At 41.0% G+C, this 21,706-nt stretch overlaps 1 protein-coding gene across 4 annotated transcripts in view; it reads left to right on the forward strand.

The window, feature by feature from the left end:
• The first annotated feature begins 14,484 nt into the window (after positions 1–14,484).
• LOC109905282 (glutamate receptor 2) overlaps positions 14,485–21,706 on the forward strand; it is a 65,810-nt gene continuing 58,588 nt past the window's right edge. For all 4 annotated transcript variants that reach the window (XM_031790233.1, XM_031790231.1, XM_031790235.1 and 1 more), the window contains exons 1-2: positions 14,485–14,916; positions 15,103–15,243. In XM_031790233.1, the coding sequence (XP_031646093.1) occupies positions 14,784–14,916; positions 15,103–15,243 (274 nt within the window). In that variant the 5' untranslated portion in view covers positions 14,485–14,783. The remainder of the gene's footprint in view (positions 14,917–15,102; positions 15,244–21,706) is intronic.

A 21,706-nucleotide genomic window follows, 5' to 3' on the forward strand; every position in this document is an offset into this window, starting at 1 on the left:
TCACCTTTCAACGAAAAGGAGGTGGATGTATATTTTACTCTGTTTAAACGGATTGCCACATCCCTAAAATAGCTCCTCAAGTTTTCTTGTGGGAGAAGCTCAAAGTATATGCCGCTTTATCTCTTGACCAGAGCTCAGATTGACACTGTTAAAACGGCTATTGTTCAGTTTGCGAGTTGATCCCAGAGGCATACAGACAACAGTCCCGTAAATTGTGAAAGACCAAATCATAAAGCCATGTGGAATTCGCGTAGGGAACTAGCATGTACAGTGGGGCAAAACAGTACTTAGTCAGCCACCAATTGTGCAAGTTCTCCCACTTAAAAAGATGAGGCCTGTAATTTTCATCATAGGTACACTTCAACTATGACGGACAAAATGAGAAAAAGAAATCCAGAAAATCACATTGTAGGATTTTTAATGAATGAATTTTCAAATTATGGTGGAAAATAAGTATTTGGTCAATAACAAAAGTTTATCTCAATACTTTGTTATATACCCTTTGTTGGCAATGACAGAGGTCAAATGTTTTCTGTAAGTCTTCACAAGGTTTTCACACACTGTTGCTGGTATTTTGGCCCATTCCTCCATGCAGATCTCCTCTAGAGCAGTGATGTTTTGGGGCTGTTGCTGTGCAACGCGGACTTTCAACTCCCTCCAAAGATGTTCTGGGTTGATATCTGGAGACTGGCTAGGCCACTCCAGGACCTTGAAATGCTTCTTACGAAGCCACTCCTTCATTGCCTGGGCAGTGTGTTCGGTATTATTGTCATGCTGAAAGACCCATGTTTCATCTTCAATGCCCTTGCCGATGGAAGGAGGTTTTCACAAAAAATCTCAGGATACATGGCCCCATTCATTCTTTCCTTTACACGGATCAGTCGTCCTGGTCCCTTTGCAGAAAAACAGCCCCAAAGCATGATATTTCTACCCCCATGCTTCACAGTAGGCATGGTGTTCTTTGGATGCAACTCAGCATTCTTTATCCTCCAAAAACGACTAGTTGAGTTTTTACCAAAAATATATATTTTGGTTTCATCTGACCATATGACATTCTCACAATCTTCTTCTGGATCATCCAAATGTACTGGCTTAAGCAGAGGGACACATCTGGCACTGCAGGATTTGAGTACCTGGCGGCGTAGTGTGTTACTGATGGTAGGCTTTGTTACTTTGGTCCCAGCTCTCTGCAGATCATTCACTAGGTCCCCCCGTGTGGTTCTGGGATTTTTGCTCACCGTTCTTGTGATCATTTTGACCCCATGGGGTGAGGTCTTGCGTGGAGCCCCAGATCGAGGGAGATTATCAGTGGTCTTGTATGTCTTCCATTTCCTAATAATTGCTAATAATTGTCTTCCCAGCCTGGTGCAGGTCTACAATTTTGTTTCTGGTGTCCTTTGACCGCTCTGTGGAGGACAGAAGAAGTTACAGGTCTGTGAGCCAGAAATCTTGCTTGTTTGTAGGTGACCAAATACTTATTTTCCACCATAATTTGCAAATTAATTAATAAAAAATCCTACAATGTGATTTTTCTGGATTTTTTTTCTCAATTTGTCTGTAATAGTTGAAGTTACAGGCCTCTCTCATCTTTTTAAGTGGGAAAACTTGCACAATTGGTGGCTGACTAAATACTTTTTTGCCCCACTGTATTTCATTGTGGTTTGGTTCTCAAGAGGTTAAGGGCCTTCAGGATTTAAAGACACTCATACTTCTCGAGCACTATTGCCTTCACAAAAGGGTTGCTACCTACATGTTATGAGCACAAGAATCTTACTCTTGAGAAAGCTGCAGTCCTTGCAGATGAGGTTGCGTTGACACATGGAACTACCTTCACAAACAAAGCACTCAGTAGTTATCCCTAAACAAAAAGCAACCCAGAGAAGTCTCCTCCTACTGCAAAGTTTCAGTCTTTTCCCCCAGTGACCAAAGACCAGGATTGTCAGAAAAGTTTTTTTTGTATCCCCCAGGTATCTTTTCTCACGGCAGTAATGACGCACAAACAGAAATAAAAATTTGGTACGATTGAAAGGCCCAAGCTGCACGTTTCGTGTGGCTGACCAAGTCCTGGTTTTGTTGCATGTTCTGGGGTCACTGTTGCAAGATGGCTTTCCAAACCATTACAACATAGTGAAAAACAATCAGTAATGTGGATTATGTCATCGCCACTCCAGAGCTCAGGGAAAAAAAACCTGACTGTGTCATGTCAACATGTTGAAACCATACTTCTCCCACTACGATCGGGCCGAAACCGGTAGTAATCTTCTGCCTGTGGCCACTGCTGTCACCGTTGACTATAGTCTTCCTCAAGAGCACAAAGAAATGCCAATATATCCTATGCCTGTGTGCCGGCTGAGTAACTCAGAGATTCTTGAAACCCTTGATGTCTTTTTGTCACACTTGTCTCCGGAGGACAAAGGCGACATTGTTGCACTTCTTTTGGAATGTCTGGGTTTGTTCTCGGATGTACCAACTCAGACAAATGTACTAGAACATGACATTGATGTTCGGGACACTTCCCCAATCAAACAACATGCCTATCAAGTGAATCCTGAAAAGAGAGAACTCCACAGTGAGGTGGAGTTCATGCTTGAGCACGGCATTGCACATTGTGGTCATAGTCTGTGGAGCTCGCCCTGTACATTAATACCTAAGGTGGATGGGTCTCTGCGGTTTTGTTTCCGATTTTCGCTAACTCAATACCGTTACTAAGTCAGACTCTTAACTTTTGCCCAGGGTTGACGATTGTGTGGACTGTATGGCCCTGCTAAGTACATTAGCGAGTTGGATCTGCTGAAGGGATATTGGCAGGTCCATTTAACTGAGAGCGCCAAAGAGTTGTTTCCTTTCGTTTCTCCTGATGGTTTGTTTTCCTACCTTCGTCTCTCCTGTTCAGGTTTCAAAATGCTGGGACCCTTTTGGTCTCTACACCGGTGCTCGCTGCTCCGGATTTCCATTGTCCATTTGCTTTGTACACCAATGCCAGCGATGTAGGGCTGTGTTCCTGCAGATAGATTATAAGGGGTACTTTTCAAAAACACTACTCAACTATCGAGAAGGAAACGGTCGCTTTGGTATCATTATTGGTTGAGTAATAGTGAAGACATCAAACCTATGAAATAAAACATGGAATGATGTAATAACCAAAAAAAGTAATAAGAAATCAAAATATATTTCATATTTGAGATTCTTCAAATAGCCAACCTTTGCCTTGATGACAGCTATATACAGTCTTGGCATTCTCTCAACCAGCTTCATGAGGTAGTCACCTGGGATGCATTTCAAATAACAGGTGTGCCTTATTAAAAGTTAATTTGTGGAAATTCTTTCCTTCTTCATTTGTTTGAGCCAATCAGTTGTCACGTGACAAGATATGGGTGGTATACAGAAGATAGCCCTATTTGGTAAAGTCCATATTATGGCAAGAACAGCTCAGATAAGCAAAGACAAACGACAGTCCATCATTACTTTAAGACATGAAGGTCAGTCAATTTGGAAAATGTCAAGAACTTTCTTCCATTGCAGTCACAAAAACCCTCAAGCGCTATGATGAAACTGGCTCTCATGAGGACCGATACAGGAAAGGAAGACCCAGAGTTACCTATGCAGGGGATAAGTTCATTAGAGTTAACTGCACCTCAGATTGCAGCCCAAATAAATGCTTCACAGACACATCTCAACATCAACTGTTCAGAGGAGACTGTCTGAATCAGGCCTTCATGGTCGATTTGCTGCAAAGTAACCACTACTAAAAGACACCAAAAATAAGTTGAGACTTGCTTGGGCCAAGAAACATGACCGATGGAAGTCTGTCCTTTTGGTCTGATGAGTCCAAATTTGAGATTTTTGTTTCCAACCGCCGTGTCTTTGTGAGATGCAGAGTAGGTGAACAAATGATTTCCGTATGTGTGGTACCCACCGTGAAGCATGGAGGAGGAGGTGTGATGGTGTGGGAGTGCTTTGCTGGTGACACTGTCCATGATTTATTTAGAATTCAAGGCACACTTAACCAGCATGGATACCACATCATTCTGCAGGGAAACACCATCCCATCTGGTTTGCACTTAGTGGGACTATCATTTGTTTTTCAACAGGACAATGACCCATCACACCTCCAGGCTGTGTAAGGGCTATTTGACCAAGAAGGAGAGTGATGACGCTGCATTAGATGACCTGGACTCCACAATCACCCTCCCTTAACCCAATTGAGATGGTTTGGGATGAGTTGGACCGCATAGTGAAGGAGAAGCAGCCAACAAGTGCTCAGCATATGTGGGAACTCCTTCAAGACCTTTGGAAAAGCATTCCTCATGAAGCTGGTTGAGAGAATGCCAAGAGTGTGCAAAGCTGTCATCAAGGCAAAGGGTGGCTACTTTGAAGAATCCCAAATATAAAATATAGATTGATTTGTTCAACACCTTTTTGGTTACTACATGATTCCATATGTGTTATTTCATAGTTTTGATGTCTTCACTATTATTGTACAATGTAGAAAATAGTAAACAAAATAGTAAAAAAAAAAATGAATGAGTAGGTGTCCAAACTTTTGTCTGGTATTTTATTTGTTGTGTTAAAGGGAAGGTGTTACAGGCCTTGTTTTTTTCATTTATATTTAGAGTTTGGACTTTAGCACGTTGGGTGCACCAATTGGTATCACCTCGTTAGTCAGTGTGTGCTACACCTGTGCTGGTTTTTCATCTCGTTGGTCAGAAAGTGTTTCACTGTGGCTGGTCCGGTGCTCCAGTTGACTCGAGAGATGTGGAGGGTTAACACCTTCAGTTGGCTCTCTCTATTTGATTTCTAAATAAACAAATATTTTATCTGATCTTCCCTGTTTTTGTTTTCCTCCACCTTTTGGTTTGCTTCCTGTCTTTAAGCTTGGTGTGGGTTTTAATTGTGTTTGCCTCTTCTTGGGACTAATGTTGTGGGCACTCATGGTGGGTGTCTTTTTGGTCCCAGATGTTGCTTGTCAACTTTCAGTGAACAACCCCATGAATGTCTCTGAACCCCTCCTAGAACCCCACCTCTTTTGGTTGTTTTTAGTGACTGTTAATTCCCCTTTCTGTTTGATCCTTTATTTTTAGTTTCTTGCTGGGGAATGTTTGATGCTCAATCCTGTTACGTTCTAATTCTCAGAGTAAAAAACTCTACGGACACTATGAAAGCTTAACCAAGTGTATTCTCCCAGAGGGTCAATATAGCTGCATCAGACAAAACATGTTTCCACCAACACAAGTATATATACTCCAATTTAGATGCACTCCTCCTTCTCGCAACCCTTACATCTTTTAGGGTTCGACGGGAAGACGAATTGATGGGGTAATAACTGTTCCTTCTCCCTTAAGGTGACCTGACCTGACCTCAACCGCCTTGATGCCTAATCCAAAGCTCTCCGACCGGATCACCTATAGCAATCATGTGACTCCCTCCCCTCTACTCAGTACATTCCAAAGCCATCTGGCTCCTACAGATAACCATTAACTTCTGATGTGAAAACCAGTCTCTATCACTCCTATCACTTTCGCAAGGCACTGTATATTATTCGTAGCCATCTATTTTACATCACAAACTGATGCTGTCACTAAGACAGGCCATAAGAAAACAAAAAAATGCTCATCCAGAAGCGGTGCTGCTAATGGCCGGGGACTTTAATGCAGGCAAACTTAAATCAGTTTTACCTGATTTCTACTAGCATGTCACATGTGTAACCAGAGGGGGAAACAAATTATAGATCACCTTAACTCCACACACAGAGACCCATATAAAGCTCTCCCTCGGCCTACATTTGGCAAATCTGTCCATAAATCTATCCTCCTGATTCCTGCTTACAAGCATAAACTAAAGCCGGAAATACCAGTGACTCGTTCAATACGAAAGTGGTCAGTTGACGCAGATGCTACGCTACAGGACTGTTTTCCTAGCACAGACTGGAATATGTTCCGGGATTCAACCAATGGCAATGATGAGTATAACACCTCAGTCACCGGCTTCATCAATAAGTGCATTGACGACATCATCCCCACAGAGACCGTACGCACATATCCCAAACAGAAGCCATGGATTACAGGCAACATCCGCACCAGGCTAAAGGCTAGAGCTGCCAATTTCAAGAAGTGGGACGGTAATCCGGACGCTTATAAGAAATCCCATTATGCCCTCAGAGAACTATCAAACAGGCAAAACACTAATACAGGACAAAGATTGAATCCTACTACACCGGCTCCGACACTGTAATATTACTCCTGATGTATCATGTCTCTAGTATAACAAGTTTCCAAGTTTAACCCAGAATCTAACAATCCAGTACCTCACAAAAGGGTATGATTTCACAAACTTGGTCAGTCTTAGGTTGGCAGTGTTACCCAATTCTTCTCAGATTGATTTAGCCTATTCCTTTCTCAGTCAATAAGGGATTATCTTGTTTTCTGCTTCATGCAGTTTCTGCCTAAGCAGACATCACATAGTTTAAGCTCTTGTGCAAGTTATTGTGTGTGTATCCATGTAATATCATCATGCAGCCATGAGTCTGAGGGAGTAGGAACACTTCATGAAAATAACTGCTATAGAAGCTCAATTCACCCCAGCTACTGTACTGCCACTGTCCCACTGTGTAGCAGTGCAACATATGTTTTTATTGCACAACCCCCCTATCACAATTGTCTCACTATAACTAATATGCAAAGATGGTTAGACGCCTCTTGTATCTAGTCCCCCTCTCAACACAAATTGCATGAACTGTCAGTCAGCGATCACTCTAGCCACCTCTTGTTTTAGGAATTATCAACCAAAGTTGCATGTGTAAGCCTACTGAACCTATGTCAGTTAATTTCTAAAGCTATTCCCTCTCACTTTTTAACATACAGGATACTGTACAGTATATTCCACCAGGCACGTAACTTGACCAATATTAGGTAACAGGCCAATTTGACCCCCCTCTCCCATAATATACCATGATGAGTTTGATTGGGGGGGAAATCACCACTGTTAAGCGCCAGGCAGCTACTGGCTTTATGTTGCTTTGCACCACAGTGACTAATTTCCTCATTTTATGATTGCATCCCCCTGCCGCCAAATACGCTTTTGATCCCCAGAGGCCGTCTGCCCAAAACGCACAATTTCTCCTCTTTCCCTTTTCAGCAGTCTGTGATGTATTGCTTCAGTCTGCAGTAACAGTTCAGCAGCGCGCACTACGCGTTCTGTCGTCCTGGGGATAATATCAATATTTTCTGGGACAGTTCAAACCCGACTCAGGGACAGTTAGAGAGCCAAAATTCATACAACCACTTGTTAAAGGAATTTGATTCCTATATGTTCATCAACCAATTCAATTAAAACACTCTGCCCATTTCTAAGTATTTTTAAGATAATTATTTGCATAAAATGGACAGAGAACAGTCTCAAAATCAATCAATAGCGTTTATTCTCGAGAGTACTCATCATAATACAATGTACGTTGGTTTATATCACATTTCGTCATAGCGTTTTGAATGCTGCTCCTACTTCTCTCCGATATAATGGCAATATAGTTCACAAGCCTTCCCACATTGTCTGCCACCTGTTAAACAATCTACCACAAGCCCAAGGTCTCTCCCCTCCCTGGGTAGAGACAGGATGTCCTGTAAGGAACACAGCATTCCAGCCAGTCTGATGATAGCTCCATTCGTTTCTAGCAAGGAACAGAAAAAAAAACTAAAAACTACACACATTACATTCAGTCATATGATTATAATAAGATTCATACATCCATACAGTAACATAGTAGTATTCTGTTTAGTCATAGTTCTGATTTAAATGTATACGTAATTTAGTCATTATTCATAAAAATCCCTTAACACCACTGTACATCAAACAATGTTAAAAAGCAATGAGGTTGACGCAAAAAACGAGAATGTTTAGCTTAAATGTTGAAACTGTTATTTCTCAATATAAGTGCAGCAATGCGCACATGACAGTAGGATACGCGCAAATGTTCCAAAATGCCATTAGCAGAAACCACCTTCCTAATAAACAGCACACCACACATGCAAGCAGTGTATTGTGAGAGAGATGAAGTGATCTGTTCAAAATGTAAAAAGAGGGGAGATCTAAAGATGCAACGACTAGCATGGGTTGATTATATGTCTAGGATTGTGTCTTTGGCTGCTGGACAATGAAAGAAAGTTGATTTGAAAAACAATAGAACATGAGAGAAATGCTGGTTTCAATGGCATAAGGAAGTGTTATTTCTATGGTCTGTTTTTGGCAGGCTACTTTGAAACGAGATAAGACGTGCCTCCAGGTTTTAAACGTTATGGTCAAGCAGTTTCAAAATGCTGACTGCCTCCCCTCAGATTGCAAGGTGAGTGATACGCGGTGCACAACAGGGCACTGGCCTTTCTCTCTTTTTGGACATGAATATTAATTACCTTATACACTGCGTGTACAAAACGTTAAGGACACCTGCTCTTTCCATGGCATAGACTGACCGGGTGAATCCAGGTGAAAGCTATGATCCCTTATCGATATCACTTGTTGAACCCACTTCAATAAGTGTAGATGAAGGGGAGGAGACCGGTTAAAGAAGGATTTTATCATCTTTTAAGGCACAGATTGTGTATGTGTGCCATTCACAGGGTGAATGGGCAAGACAAAATATTTAAGTGCCTCTGAACCAGGTATGATAATAGGAGCCAGGCGTACTGGTTTGTGTCAAGAATTGCAATACTGCTGGGTTTGTCATGCCCAACAGTTTCACATGTGTATAAAGAATGGTCCACCACCCAAAGAGCATGGGCCAGCATCCCTGTGGAAAACTCCCGTCACCTTGTAGAATCCACGCCCTGACAAATTGAGGCTGTTCTGGCGCCAAAAGAGGGTGCAACTCAATATCATGAAGGAGCTCTAAATGTTTTGTACACTCGGTATACGTGTCAAACATACCTGGCATTTGTCCGGTGTTTGTGTAATTAAAAGTCTCATTAAAGTTTGTCTACATGTACCGGTGCCTCCCTCAGGTCAGCATCGGTGTGGGCATTTCACCTGGGCTACACTAATTATTTATGTACAGGGAATTGCTAAAGGAAACACCGACATAGAGTGTCATAATAGGGCTCGGGCTGCCAGAACAGCTTCAATGCACCTTGGCATAGATTCAACAACTGTCTGGAACTCTTGGAGGGATACGACACCATACTTCCATCAGAAATTCCATTATTTGATGGTAGTGAAAAAAAGCTGTATCAGGGTCCGCTCCAGAATCTCCCGTAAGTGTTCAATTGGGTTGAGATCTGGTGACACACACAAATACACACACTTTAAACCCCCTATGCTCCTTTGAAATACCTCTTTCAAAGTCAATGAGATCTTTTCTTCCAGCAATTGTAGCCAAAATAATGGGAAACTGGACATGTGTATACTGTCCATGACCCTAATAAATAAACAAAACATTTTAATTTGGAACAGTTCATCTTCAGTTTGGGACAGCTGAAATTACACTTAAGGACAATTTTGGGACAGTGATGAAAAAAAGTTGGTGTCGACCACTGGCGTAGCGGAACAGAGCGCTCCAGTGTACAAATGTTTTGAAAGTTTCAAAAAATGAATACAGGTTCATTAACATTTCATAAATGCATTCCTGTGTAGTGTAACTAGCAAACTATTGGTGATAAGATAATCATAACCACCACTGATAATGTCATCAGTGCTCTGTTTGTGTGTGACTGACCAGTAACTTTGAGGGGCCAGGAGCTGATCTATGCTGCTATGCACATCAATGGGGCTCTGACAAAGACCTCCCCTCTTGCCTGCTCACCAACTGTCGTCGAATTAGTCTGACTTGTTTAGTCTGACTTGTTCAAACGTCAACATAGTATATGTTTTGTGTGTCAGATATTACCTATCATAATTGCCATTGGTAATATAACTGTGACTATGTGTTCAGAGAAACATGGATCTAACACATGACGACTGGCAAGATGATGTGATGAAGTCTAGACTGACAGACAGGCTTGATACTGATGTATCTGAATAAAGAGACCTGGCACTCATTTTCAACATTTTACCAGACTATTTTTACTTGTATTGTTTTTTTAAATTATTGTTGAAAAGATTTAGTATCAGTTAATATGGGGATGGAGAAACCCTGCACGTTCTGCACCAAGATCAGGGAACCCATGTTGTAGACGGGGACACCTCACAGGAAGGTATGTTTGCCAAGGTAGTCCCATTGAAACTGGACAAAATGCAGATAGGCACAGTATCTGTATCAGCAGGGAACGACAATGAAAGGTGCACATTGTTAAATTGACACTGGTTCTATGGTATTATGTAAAGGGTTGTTTATTTTACATGGACCTGTTACTACATTTGACAGTTAGTTTACTTTAGAATGTCTACATAGATATGAGAAAAATATAATTGCTTAATTTGCCTGTAGTAATTGTAATCAACCTGCAAGAGGTTTGTTTGTTGTGATTGATTGAGGGGAACCAGCTGTGGGCAAGGTTCTGAAAGATGGTTGTGTCATGGTGGTGGCAAGGACACGCTCAAATCAAATGTTATTTGTCACATGCACCGATAACAGCAGGTGTAGACCTTACTTACAAGCCCTTAACCAACAATGCAGTTTTAAGAAAATAAGTGTTAAGTAAAAAATGTAAATAACAAATAATTAAAGAGCAGCAGTAAAATCACAGTAGCAAAGCTATATACAGCACAGGCTCGTCAAGGTAATTGATGTCAGTTATACAGCGCCGTATTTTTCTAATGAAACCCCGAGGGTTTTGTTTTTCTTGGAATAGAAACACCATGATTTTAATCAAATTAATAAAGCTACATTTCTTAATCAATCCCATATGCTATGTTCTTACGAAAAAAGCTTTGAAATTCTCTAGTACAGCCAATATTAAATACTGTCAAATGCTTCTCAAAGATGCCCTCTGGTGGTCAAACCAGCACAAACTTGCATTAATGGCAACAAAGGCTGACACTTAACGTGCTGCAGCCCGCAAGGTGTGCTGCTATATGATACAACTTTTACAGGAGTTAAAGTGACTATGCATAGATAATAAACAAAGAGTAGCAGTAGTGTAAAAGAGGAGGGGTGGTGAACAATCCAAATAGTCTGGGTAGCCATTTGATTAGCGGTTCAGGAGTCTTATGGCTTGGGGTAGAATTATGAGATTTTTGTTGTTTTGAATTTGGCGCCCCGCACTTTCACTGGCTGTTGGCGAGGTGGAACGCCACATCCCAGAAGCCTTTTGAACCTAGACTTGGCGCTCCGGTTCCGCTTGCCGCAGGGTAGCAGAGAGAGCAGTCTGTAGCTGTGTTCGAATACTCATACTAACCGCACTAACCGTACTATTTGTGACATAAATTGAGTATGTAGTATGCTTATTGGTCATAGTATGGATAGAGTTGGATGTCGTACTACATTTGCCAAAATACGAAGTATACACGCAGTAGACACTATTTCTGCACTTTTAGGGCCCATAATGCAATTCTTCAGGAAATGGGCGTGGCTTTACAACATTTTCAGATTTTGAAGAAAATCGCAGAAAATATGCAGCCAAAGTCCGAGAGCGGATACAAATTAATTTATTTAACTAATCATGACAAATGTGAAAATGTTGAGCAATGTAATAAAGTAATGACTTTTCAAATGATTTACACTACACGTTATGTTGGTTGGCAAGGCTAACTTTATGAACCGCATAGCATATCATTACAGCACTAGGTACTTCCGGTATGTTAGCTAGCTAACTCGTTAGACTCCCTCCACCTACCCAAGGACGTCGGAGTACAAACATCGGTTAACCACCAAACTGAGGATCTAAATTTAACCTTGCGTAATAGCCTAGATGCAGTCCCACCTCTAAAAACAAACAACATTTGTCACAAGAAATTAGCTCCCTGGTGTACAGAAAATCCCAGAGTCCTGAAAGCAAGCTTTTCAGAATTCATCGTTGCTGAAGTGAAGCACATCCTCTCTTGAGGAATGCTGCTTCTTAGTTTGGGGCGGCAGGGTAGCCTAGTGGTTAGAGTGTTGGACTAGTAACCGGAAGGTTGCAAGTTCAAACCCCTGAGCTGACAAGGTACAAATCTACCATTCTGCCCCTAAACAGGCAGGTAACCCACTGTTCCTAGGCTGTCATTGAAAATAAGAATTTGTTCATAACTGACTTGCCTGGTTACATAAAGGTGTGAAAAAAAAAAAGTTAGCTTTGAGACAGTATCAAAAATACATTGTTTTTTGTAAATTGAAATTCACAAACCTTCAAAGCGAAGCAGATGAGAAAATGTGTCCTAAGGTCAATGACTTACTTGATATTTACTTGACAGTAACACATGGGTGGCTGTGTAATGGGTCTTTTGTATAAAAATGAAATGTTCGGATTTGGCTTTTATCACAACACAGTGTACAGAGTAAAACCTCATCTGACATTTCTGGTTTATAGATTTTCGTAAACACTGACTGGACTATAAACGTATTTGCATCTCTAATTAGATCATGTTTTATGCAAAAACATAGCTTACACTCACTAAACATAGTATAACTTCATATCTGCTGCTACAGTGTATGTGTGAACCAAACAATCCCTTATTTAGTTATGTGGAAGGGATTCAGAGCCCCAGCTGTTGGTGATGAAATATATGTAATGTAGTCAAGGAGGAACATGATTTAACACTATAAACACAGAAGTGCACCCATACACACAGAAGTGCACCCATACACACAGAAGTGCACCCATTCACATCATAGACACCCATAGATACATCAACCCCAGCAAGGTCAAGTAGTTAGCGAGTGAACCACTATCCATGTTGCTGAAAGCTATGAGAGAATATAATTTCACCCCTGTCCATGGTGCTGAACGATATGAGCCCATTTAATTTCCCCTCCCACTGTACTGCCTACAACATCCCACCACTGCCAACATCCTAACCTCCTGTACTCTCAATCTTATTAGCTTTTTACAACTAACATCTTGCAGCTCCCATTGATTAATATGTATATGTCTCTGGAAGCTGAGGTGTCAGCCAGGTCACCCGTGATACAATATTCAACATCTGAGGACGTCAGGAGATGACATGGAAACTGGCCACTAGGGGCAACAGTGAGCGCCCGTTACCTTCAGGTAGGTTTCGGTTTTGATGGGGGGGGGGGGGGGCGTAAGCATCTGCCTCTGATTACAAAGGTTCAAATTCAAATCCAGTGATAGAAAGTTGGATTTGTGATTTTTGTTTAAAAGCCTATACCAAACCTTAACCCGTTCCTTAACCATTCGGAGTCCATGCCTAGCCTTAACCTTAAACACTTGGAAATTTGACGTTTGCAACTTTGATATTTGAGACGTGGATGAACGTCTAATTCTGATGTAAGACTGTGAGAGAAAGTTGCAGCTATAGCCTGTATATCATAAACCGGGGAACAGGGATGACATTTTATTTTTATTGACAGGAGGGAGCTCCTGTTCCATTTTACCCCATGTAAAATGGCAATAACAAGCGCCACACAGATTCGGCTCCAATTAGTATGCATGGAATAGTGGAAAACAAGCAATAGATCAAAGGTAAAGAGCGCATTCATTTGGTAGTTAATCCCAGCGAGATGGGAGTGGAAGGAAACACGTGTTCATGCACACACACGGGGCCGTTGAGCACACATGGACGCACGCACACCCGCCCGCACGCAAATACACACACACACATTTTCGCATGTATGTACACACACATACCTGCACACCCACTCGCATATACACACACACCTTGACAAGATTCACTCGACGAGCTACAAGTGAAATGCATCTAAATGTCAGCCTGTACAAACCGTTATTGACTGGAGGGGAGCTCCTGTTTGATTCAACCTTGAATACCTTCAGTTTGTTGTTTGTTCCTTATATTTTGGTTGGAAGGTATGCAACAGTATTGTTTTTTTTTGGGGGGGGGGGGTGAGCTAGATAAAGTGAATCTTGTTTAGTTCATCAAGTGCAATTTAAATGTCTCCGAGACATAGACAGAACAATGCATCAGTGTTTCCGGCCTAAGAGGCAGGCGTTGGATGGCACACACTACCCATGGAATAAGTGTGATGCCACTCAAACTGGCATGGCTATTATTCGCTTAACTGCATGATTTGTTTAGTTTTTTTGTGACTGAGTCTGATTATCAGCAGGGCACACACAGGTTAATTAATACAAGATGTATTGATGCCATACTTTTCCATGTTAGTGCAGAGTGATACAGTGAGGGCTTAACCGTCAAATAATGACTTGTACAACACGAAGCAAACCCCTGAGATAATGAGATTGTCTCACGGTGTGCCATGACTCGTAGCAGCTTCAAAAATGTAAAGTCAAGGGCACATATTGCATCTATTATATACATGCTGAACAAACATGTACACACACACACACACACACACACACACACACACACACACACACACTAATGAGTCGCGAGGCACTGAAGTGGTGCGCACTCTCGGCTCCTCTCGTGTCTTTACGCTTCTCATTCACATTCGTCACTTGTCCATGATGCTGAAAGGATCTCCAGCGCACGGAGCGAAGACGAGCATTGTTCCAGTGCTTAAAGGAGGTATCTACGACTCGCAGGCGGACAGCGCAAGGAGGAGGACCGGAAGAGACGGTTCATTTACATTATAGCATTCCTTCACTGCTGGACCTGGAGCAGGAGCCCTCGTTTTCTATTTAAAAAAAACACCTGCAGAAAATACTCACCAGTGCATTTTTCCTGACATCAAGTCGCCGATATGTGTCGGATCTAACATAGACTATTGTTGAGAAACAATGAATATCTCCATTCTTGGGTGGATGTGGGCACTTTTTTTCATGGAAATGCCTAAGTTTATGAATGTATCGGTTTTCGTTCTACCTGTTTTATGGGGTTTGGTGCTTGGTGGCTCTCAAAGTGTACAAATTGGTATGTATCAAGCAAATTCGTTCATTTGAAGGATAGCCTATATTTCTGGGACATAGGTCCCGCAAGTAGGCTAGTGATTTAGCCAATGCATGATGAATGCTGGTCATGCAAATTAAATCAACAATATAACATTTTGGAAAATGCTATACACAAGTATATTGAGATGTCCAATTGTTTCTATTACAGGTGGACTCTTTCCAAGGGGTGCTGATCAGGAATACAGTGCATTTCGGATAGGAATGGGTCTATTCGGCACACCCGAATTCAGATTGACGCCCCATATTGACAATCTGGAAGTAGCAAACAGTTTTGCTGTCACCAATTGTTGTAAGTAACAAATGTAGCCTATGTCAGGTCTCTTTACAAAGTTAACAATGAAATCAATTGTCATCCCCTTCAAATATACCAATAGAAAACACAGCAATACTATCAATTGATGGATTCAATTAGGCTACTTAGAAACGGTGCATGGAACCACTCAATTAGCGCGTAATTTGTGAGCTTATTTAAATCGGTGAAACCACATCTGTTGTGGAAAGACATGGACAAGTAGGCTGTTTGTAAAATAATATCTTATGTGGATTAGTGTTCATCTTCTCTGTGTGAGAAATGACAAGGTAAAGTTGGTTTCCACAGTAACAGTAAGTCACAGTGATGCTCCATTGACACAGGCGCGCGTAATGTCTTGCACGACAAGTAGGCACTGGGAGTATCCATTGTAAATACGTATTTTAATCAAATTCAAGACAGTTCTATTATCTTTTGTCAAATATGGTCTCCATTTGCAATAGCTTTTCATCTCTATGATAGACATAACCTAGGTTAAAATACATTCACGCCCGTTAATTGAAAATGAGTTTATTGTTCCACATATTTAATAGGTATTTAGTAAAGGAACGAATCTATATCAGGTAGCCTATGCATATCCATGTAGTTCTGTGGATGAGAAAAATAGGCCAAGTGTAATAATTCAATCATTAAGGTTTCTTCCCTCTGGGTATTGAGAGGAGGTTATAGCCTTCTGGACCAGCCTATTGCCTACCACTTCTTGGCCCACATTCGTTATGTTATTAGGTTCTTCAACACAATTTCTTATATATATATATATATATATATATATATATATATATATATATATATATATATATATATATATATATTGAGAACAATCAACTGAAACAATATATATATATATATATTTAAACTGACAATATGTAATAGTAAAAAAAAATTGGTTCGATTTGATCTGTTCACTGAGCTATTAATGAGCGCCGCTCTAAAATGGATGGGCTCCCCATTTCATCTAGCTGTTGCCAAGCGACAGTTCGTTTGAAAAAAACGTCTCTGAGGTATTTTATATCAAAACTCAAGGATACTTTTATACCATGTGCATCGATTATAATCACCGTTTCCACACTTTCCATATAAAAGCTTGTTGTGTTGAAGAACCTCAACGCGTCAGATGCCTGATGATGCTGGATCAAGAGAACAGCGACATGTCAGTCACCACTTGGGTTCTAAGCAACAACATCAATGCCCATAACTGTTATGCCAGAGGTTGTTCTTATGCAGTAGTGTTACATATGGCTTCATTCAGTAAGTAGTCTACTGTAAATGAGAAGCAGATGGAATCACTGTAACTTACACATTTGCCTCACTTATTATGCACATATGCACTTTACAAAATAGTCACTTTTAGGATAATTATTTCTAAACTCTTCGGTAGGGAAAAGGCTGAAAGCATGTTCTTTGGACATAGGCCTACTGTATCCTATTATTGATAGGTGTCATCATTTATTTGAAAAGAATAGGGACAATAGATCTCACAGGTGGCTGGTCGCACCTTAGTTGGGAAGGACGAGCTCCTAGTAATGGCTGGAATGGAATGGTATCAAGGACATGGTTCCATGTGTTTGATACCATTCCATTCACTCTATTCCAGCCATTATTAGCCGTCCTCCCTGCCCCAACCTCCTGTGATAGATATGTGATAACCTTATATATATATATATATATCTGTGTGTGTGTTTCCTGTATGCAAACATATATTATTAGAAAGTGAGAGGCTCTTCTCAAGCGTTTGACTATATAGGCTACTCTTTTAATACAATCGATGACACTATACATTAGAAGGCGTTACAGTAATTCCCCTTCATATTGAAAACATACATTTTCAGATGAGAAAGCACCATTAAAAAACTGGGCACAGAGACATTTATAGAAGCCATATTAAAAATGAGATGGATCATTTTGCTTGTACATTAGCTGAAACAATGTATCCAGTCAATGGGACATTTTTTCCATGGATTGAACGAATGACATCCCTGGGATGAAATACACTCTGATTGGCTAAATCACCAAGCTGTATCGTAGCCCAAAGTACAGTAGAATCCAGGTCAAATTGAAGGCATAAGCTCCCCTTACACGTCTGCCTTGTGGGGATAAGCTAATTCATAAGGAAGTCGATTGACATTTTCTCAGACAATTCTGTACAGGTTATGCAATGAGTCAGAAAATAATTCCTTTACTCTGATTTTGTTGGAAATGCTTTTATAGTGACCATAAGAAAAGACAAGAACTTGTACATTTTTATTCAAGAAAGTCTTGTTGGGCCAGAGTGGTACGTCTACGATGTATGAAAGCAATGCCAGGAGAACCTCCTCCTGCCTTAGCTACATTGCGTACGTTCTGGATCTGCTGCCAACTCCAGGAGAGCGGATGGAGGCGGCCACTGTGTGTGACCTCTTTCAAAAGAATCCACACTCCCTCTCTGGGGACTCCTAGAAGAGATACAATGTTGCATGTGAGAAATGGTTGATTTAACCCATCAAAAGTCCCTTATTTGACTCATCGTATTGTAATTTCCTACATTTACCTGCATCTGACCTCGTTATGATGTACAGGTAACTGACAAAATAATATACTGAACAAAAATATAAAACGCAAAGTGCAACAATTTCAAAGATATAAGAAAATCAATCAATTGAAATAAATTCATTAGCCCCTAATTTATGGATTTCACATGACTGGGAATAGAGATGGCCCTCAGGATCTCGTCACAGTATCTCTATACATAAAAATTGCCATTGATAAAATTCAATTGTATTCATTGTCCGTAGCTTATCCCTGCCCATACTATAACCCCATCGCCACCATGGGGTACTCTGTTCACAATGTTGACGTCAGCAAACCCCTTGCCCACACGACACGTGGTCTGTGGTTGTGAGTCCGGTTGGACGTACTTCCAAATTCTCTAAAACGACGTTGGTAGAGAAATGAACATTCAACTCTGGCAACAGATCTGGTGGACATTCCTGCAGTCAGCATGCCAATTGCATGCTCCCTTAAAACTTGAAACATCTGTGGTATTGTATTGTGTGACAAAACTGCACATTTTAGAGTGGCCTTTTATTGTCCCCAGCACCAGGTGCACCTGTGTAATGATCATGCTGTTTAATCAGCTTCTTGATAAGCCACACCTGTCAGGTGGATGGATTGTCTTGGAAAATTTGAAATGCTCACTAAAAGGGATTTAAACAAATTTGTGCACAAAACTAAAGAGAAATACACTTTTTGTGCATATGGATCATTTATTGGAACTATTGTTTTAGTTCATGAAACATGGGACCAACACTTTACATGTTGCGTTCAGATTTTTGTTCAGTGTAGAAACACTTGAGTAAATGATGGCTACAAAGTATATTGAAAGCAGGTGCTTCCACACAGGTGTGGTTTCTGAGTTAATTAAGTAATTAACATCCCATCATGCTAAGGGTCATGTATTTGAAATGCTGGTCAGGTCATTATTTTGGCTACCATGGCTTCCAATTGGCTCATTCATCCCCTCTTCTCCCCTCTGTAACTATTCCCCAGGTCATTTCTGTATGTGAGAATGTGTTCTCAGTCCATTTACCTGGTAAAATAATGGTGACACAAAAATACCCCCATAGGATGACAATGCCCCCATCCACAAGCCACGAGTGGTCATTGAATGGTTTGATGAGCATGAAAATGATGTAAACCATATGCCATGGTCGTCTCAGTCTCCAGATTTCGAACCAATTGAAAAAATTCTGGAGCTGCGCCTGCAACAGCGTTTTCCACCACCATCAACAAAACACCAAATGAGGGAATTTCTTGTGGAAGAATGGGGTTGCATCCCTCCAATAGAGTTCCAGACTCTTGTAGGATCTATGCCATGGTGTATTGAAGCTGTTCTGGGTTGTGGTGGCCCAATGACCTATTAAGACACTTTATGTTGGTGTTTCGTTTATTTTGGCAGTTACCTTGTTGCAATCATGCCATTTTATATGTTCCCTTATGATCAAATGCAAAAATCTGAATCATGCAGAAAGCATATTCCATGGTCAGTTTATTGTACAATCTTAATTAAATACATTTAAATGCCCTTTTATAGAAGACGCTATAAAATATTAAGTAGGCTAGGAAGTTGGGCCTTTCATAAATCGAGGCTAGACAGCCCTCTGTGGACCTTAGCCTGCCCTGAATACTCTCCTTAACCTAGAGTGCATTCGAAATGTCACCCTATTCCCAATGTAGTGCACTAGAACCCTATGGGCCCTGGCCAAAAGTAGTGCACTACATAGGGATAAGGGTGCCATTTGGCACACACATCTCCTTTTAATAATCCTCCATCCACACATACTGTAAGTGGGGTGTCTTTTTAAAAACTACACAGAGCTGAAATATCAATTACACACTTGCTCAAAGACTTCACGTCTAGTCTAAGTCGTCTCCTCTTGTCTCATATCACATTGCTTAGCCCGCTCACCGCTTCCGAGGCAGCGAGGTCAAGTCTATTCACGTTGATGTGCTCTATATGGAGTCACAGTGCATACACTGTATGTCACTTGTCCGTCAAAGAAAGTTAGATTAGCGAAACAATAATGAGCTTGATGTTATTGCTTTCTTGCATTTGTAGGCTGCTACTATATGTTAAACTAGTGAGAGGACTCAGCCGTGTTTTGTAATAACCTGTAGCTCAAGTTAAAGTCGCAGATCTCAAATCATCATCCCCTTCCCCATTCCTAACCTTAACTAGTATAGGTGGAAACAGAAAACGGACCATACTGTCGATCAGCGTCAACTTCACCCTCTTCCTCGTTCTGCATCACGTCAACATGTCACCCTTATCCCACAGGATGCGATCTTGATGTGTTCATTCAAATAAAGATGATTTTAATCTGATCTAGGACCTGATTTAAAAAAAGCATTGCTCATCCTTTATCAAACTGTAGCTAGGCTTACGGTACACCAAGGGCACTGTAGCGACACCTATTTACTGTTCCACTCGAGACTCTGAAGGCAGAAGATGGAGCACAATTATGATTGTGTACCAGCCGTCCTTGACATCTGAGACTTATCACCATTATAATAAATAGCTACACTTCAGAACAGCATCTACGACACAAGGTAAAAACAATGCGGGACTTATTGTCCTGCCTGGACCCAGTCGGCAAGACGGCACCAAACAAATCTAGTACCAGGTTAATATTGCCCACTTTTCACCTGATCGAATTCTGTCACAGTTGGGCACAGAGGTACAAGTGTGGTGGACAGATCATAGACCTATATTTATTTGAGTCCGTTGGTAGATCTTTGTGTTCAGAACCACTTACGGTGAGTGATATGTAATACAATGCATGCCTTAAGTGGGTTCAGTCATATAAATATATTCTATAGCTACGGGTTCAGCAACAGCATATTCATTATATGCATCATAATTCTCTGTCTGGTTTTACCCCTTGATATGCAAGGTAGCTCAGAATTTGGAAGATGCAGTGAAATCCTTAGTACTCAATTAAAAAGGTGTGGAAATGAAGGTCATAAATCAACAAGTAGGTGTCTTGTTATTTTTTAAATGTCATCTTTATTTAACTAGGCAAGTCAGTTAAGAATGAATTCTTATTTACAATGACAGCCTACCCCGGCCAAACCTGGATGACGCTGGGCCAATTACGCACTGCCCTATAGGAATTAATTATTATTTACAATGACAGCCTACCCCGGCCAAACCTGGATGACGCTGGGCCAATTACGCACCGCCCTATGGGACTCCCAACAATGGCCAGATGTGATGCAGCCTGGGACTGCAGTGAGGCCTCTTGCACTGAGAGGCAATGCCTTAGACCGCTGCGCCACTCGGGAGCCCCAATAACACAATATTTGTATAGTCAATTTGATGCTGGATCAATTTGGAAAACGAATATGATTTATTCTGTTTGTTCTAATCGGGATATTTGCTGTAGGGGTGCATTCATTAGAAACACTAGATGCCGAGCTCACTACCCCTCTGATGGAGAGGAATTTTTTGTTTTGATTACGATTTGAATCGGGACGCTGTTGTAGGTTTAGTTCTTATTAGTGGAGAGTGGGGTAAGTGGAGCCAAAGGGGTGTGTTAAGCCACCCTTGTTGCTAGGAAACCATACACTAAATGTATAATTTCAACAAATATTTTGGAAGATGTCCTCGTTTCACGGAGTCTGTGAAGGAAGAAACCACATGGAAAAAGTGGTAAGCAAGTTGGGTCCTAAAAGCTGACTTTCACCAAGTCAAATTCATTTATTGTGTTAGAGGTTTCATGATGCTTGTGTCTAGACCAAAGTTGGGGTCTCTGTAATCTTCAATATGAGGCCCTAAACTTAGGATGAAAATGCCTATATTAGCTGTGTGGGCTAATATGGTCAAAATGTTTGCCTTGGGGTAAGTTGAGGCAATGGCAAGTTGATCAAATAGAAATGTTTTCTTCCCAGGCATAATGCAAGCCAT

The sequence above is a fragment of the Oncorhynchus kisutch genome, linkage group LG15, assembly GCF_002021735.2.
Source record: "Oncorhynchus kisutch isolate 150728-3 linkage group LG15, Okis_V2, whole genome shotgun sequence".
Classification (NCBI taxonomy): Eukaryota; Metazoa; Chordata; class Actinopteri; order Salmoniformes; family Salmonidae; genus Oncorhynchus; species Oncorhynchus kisutch.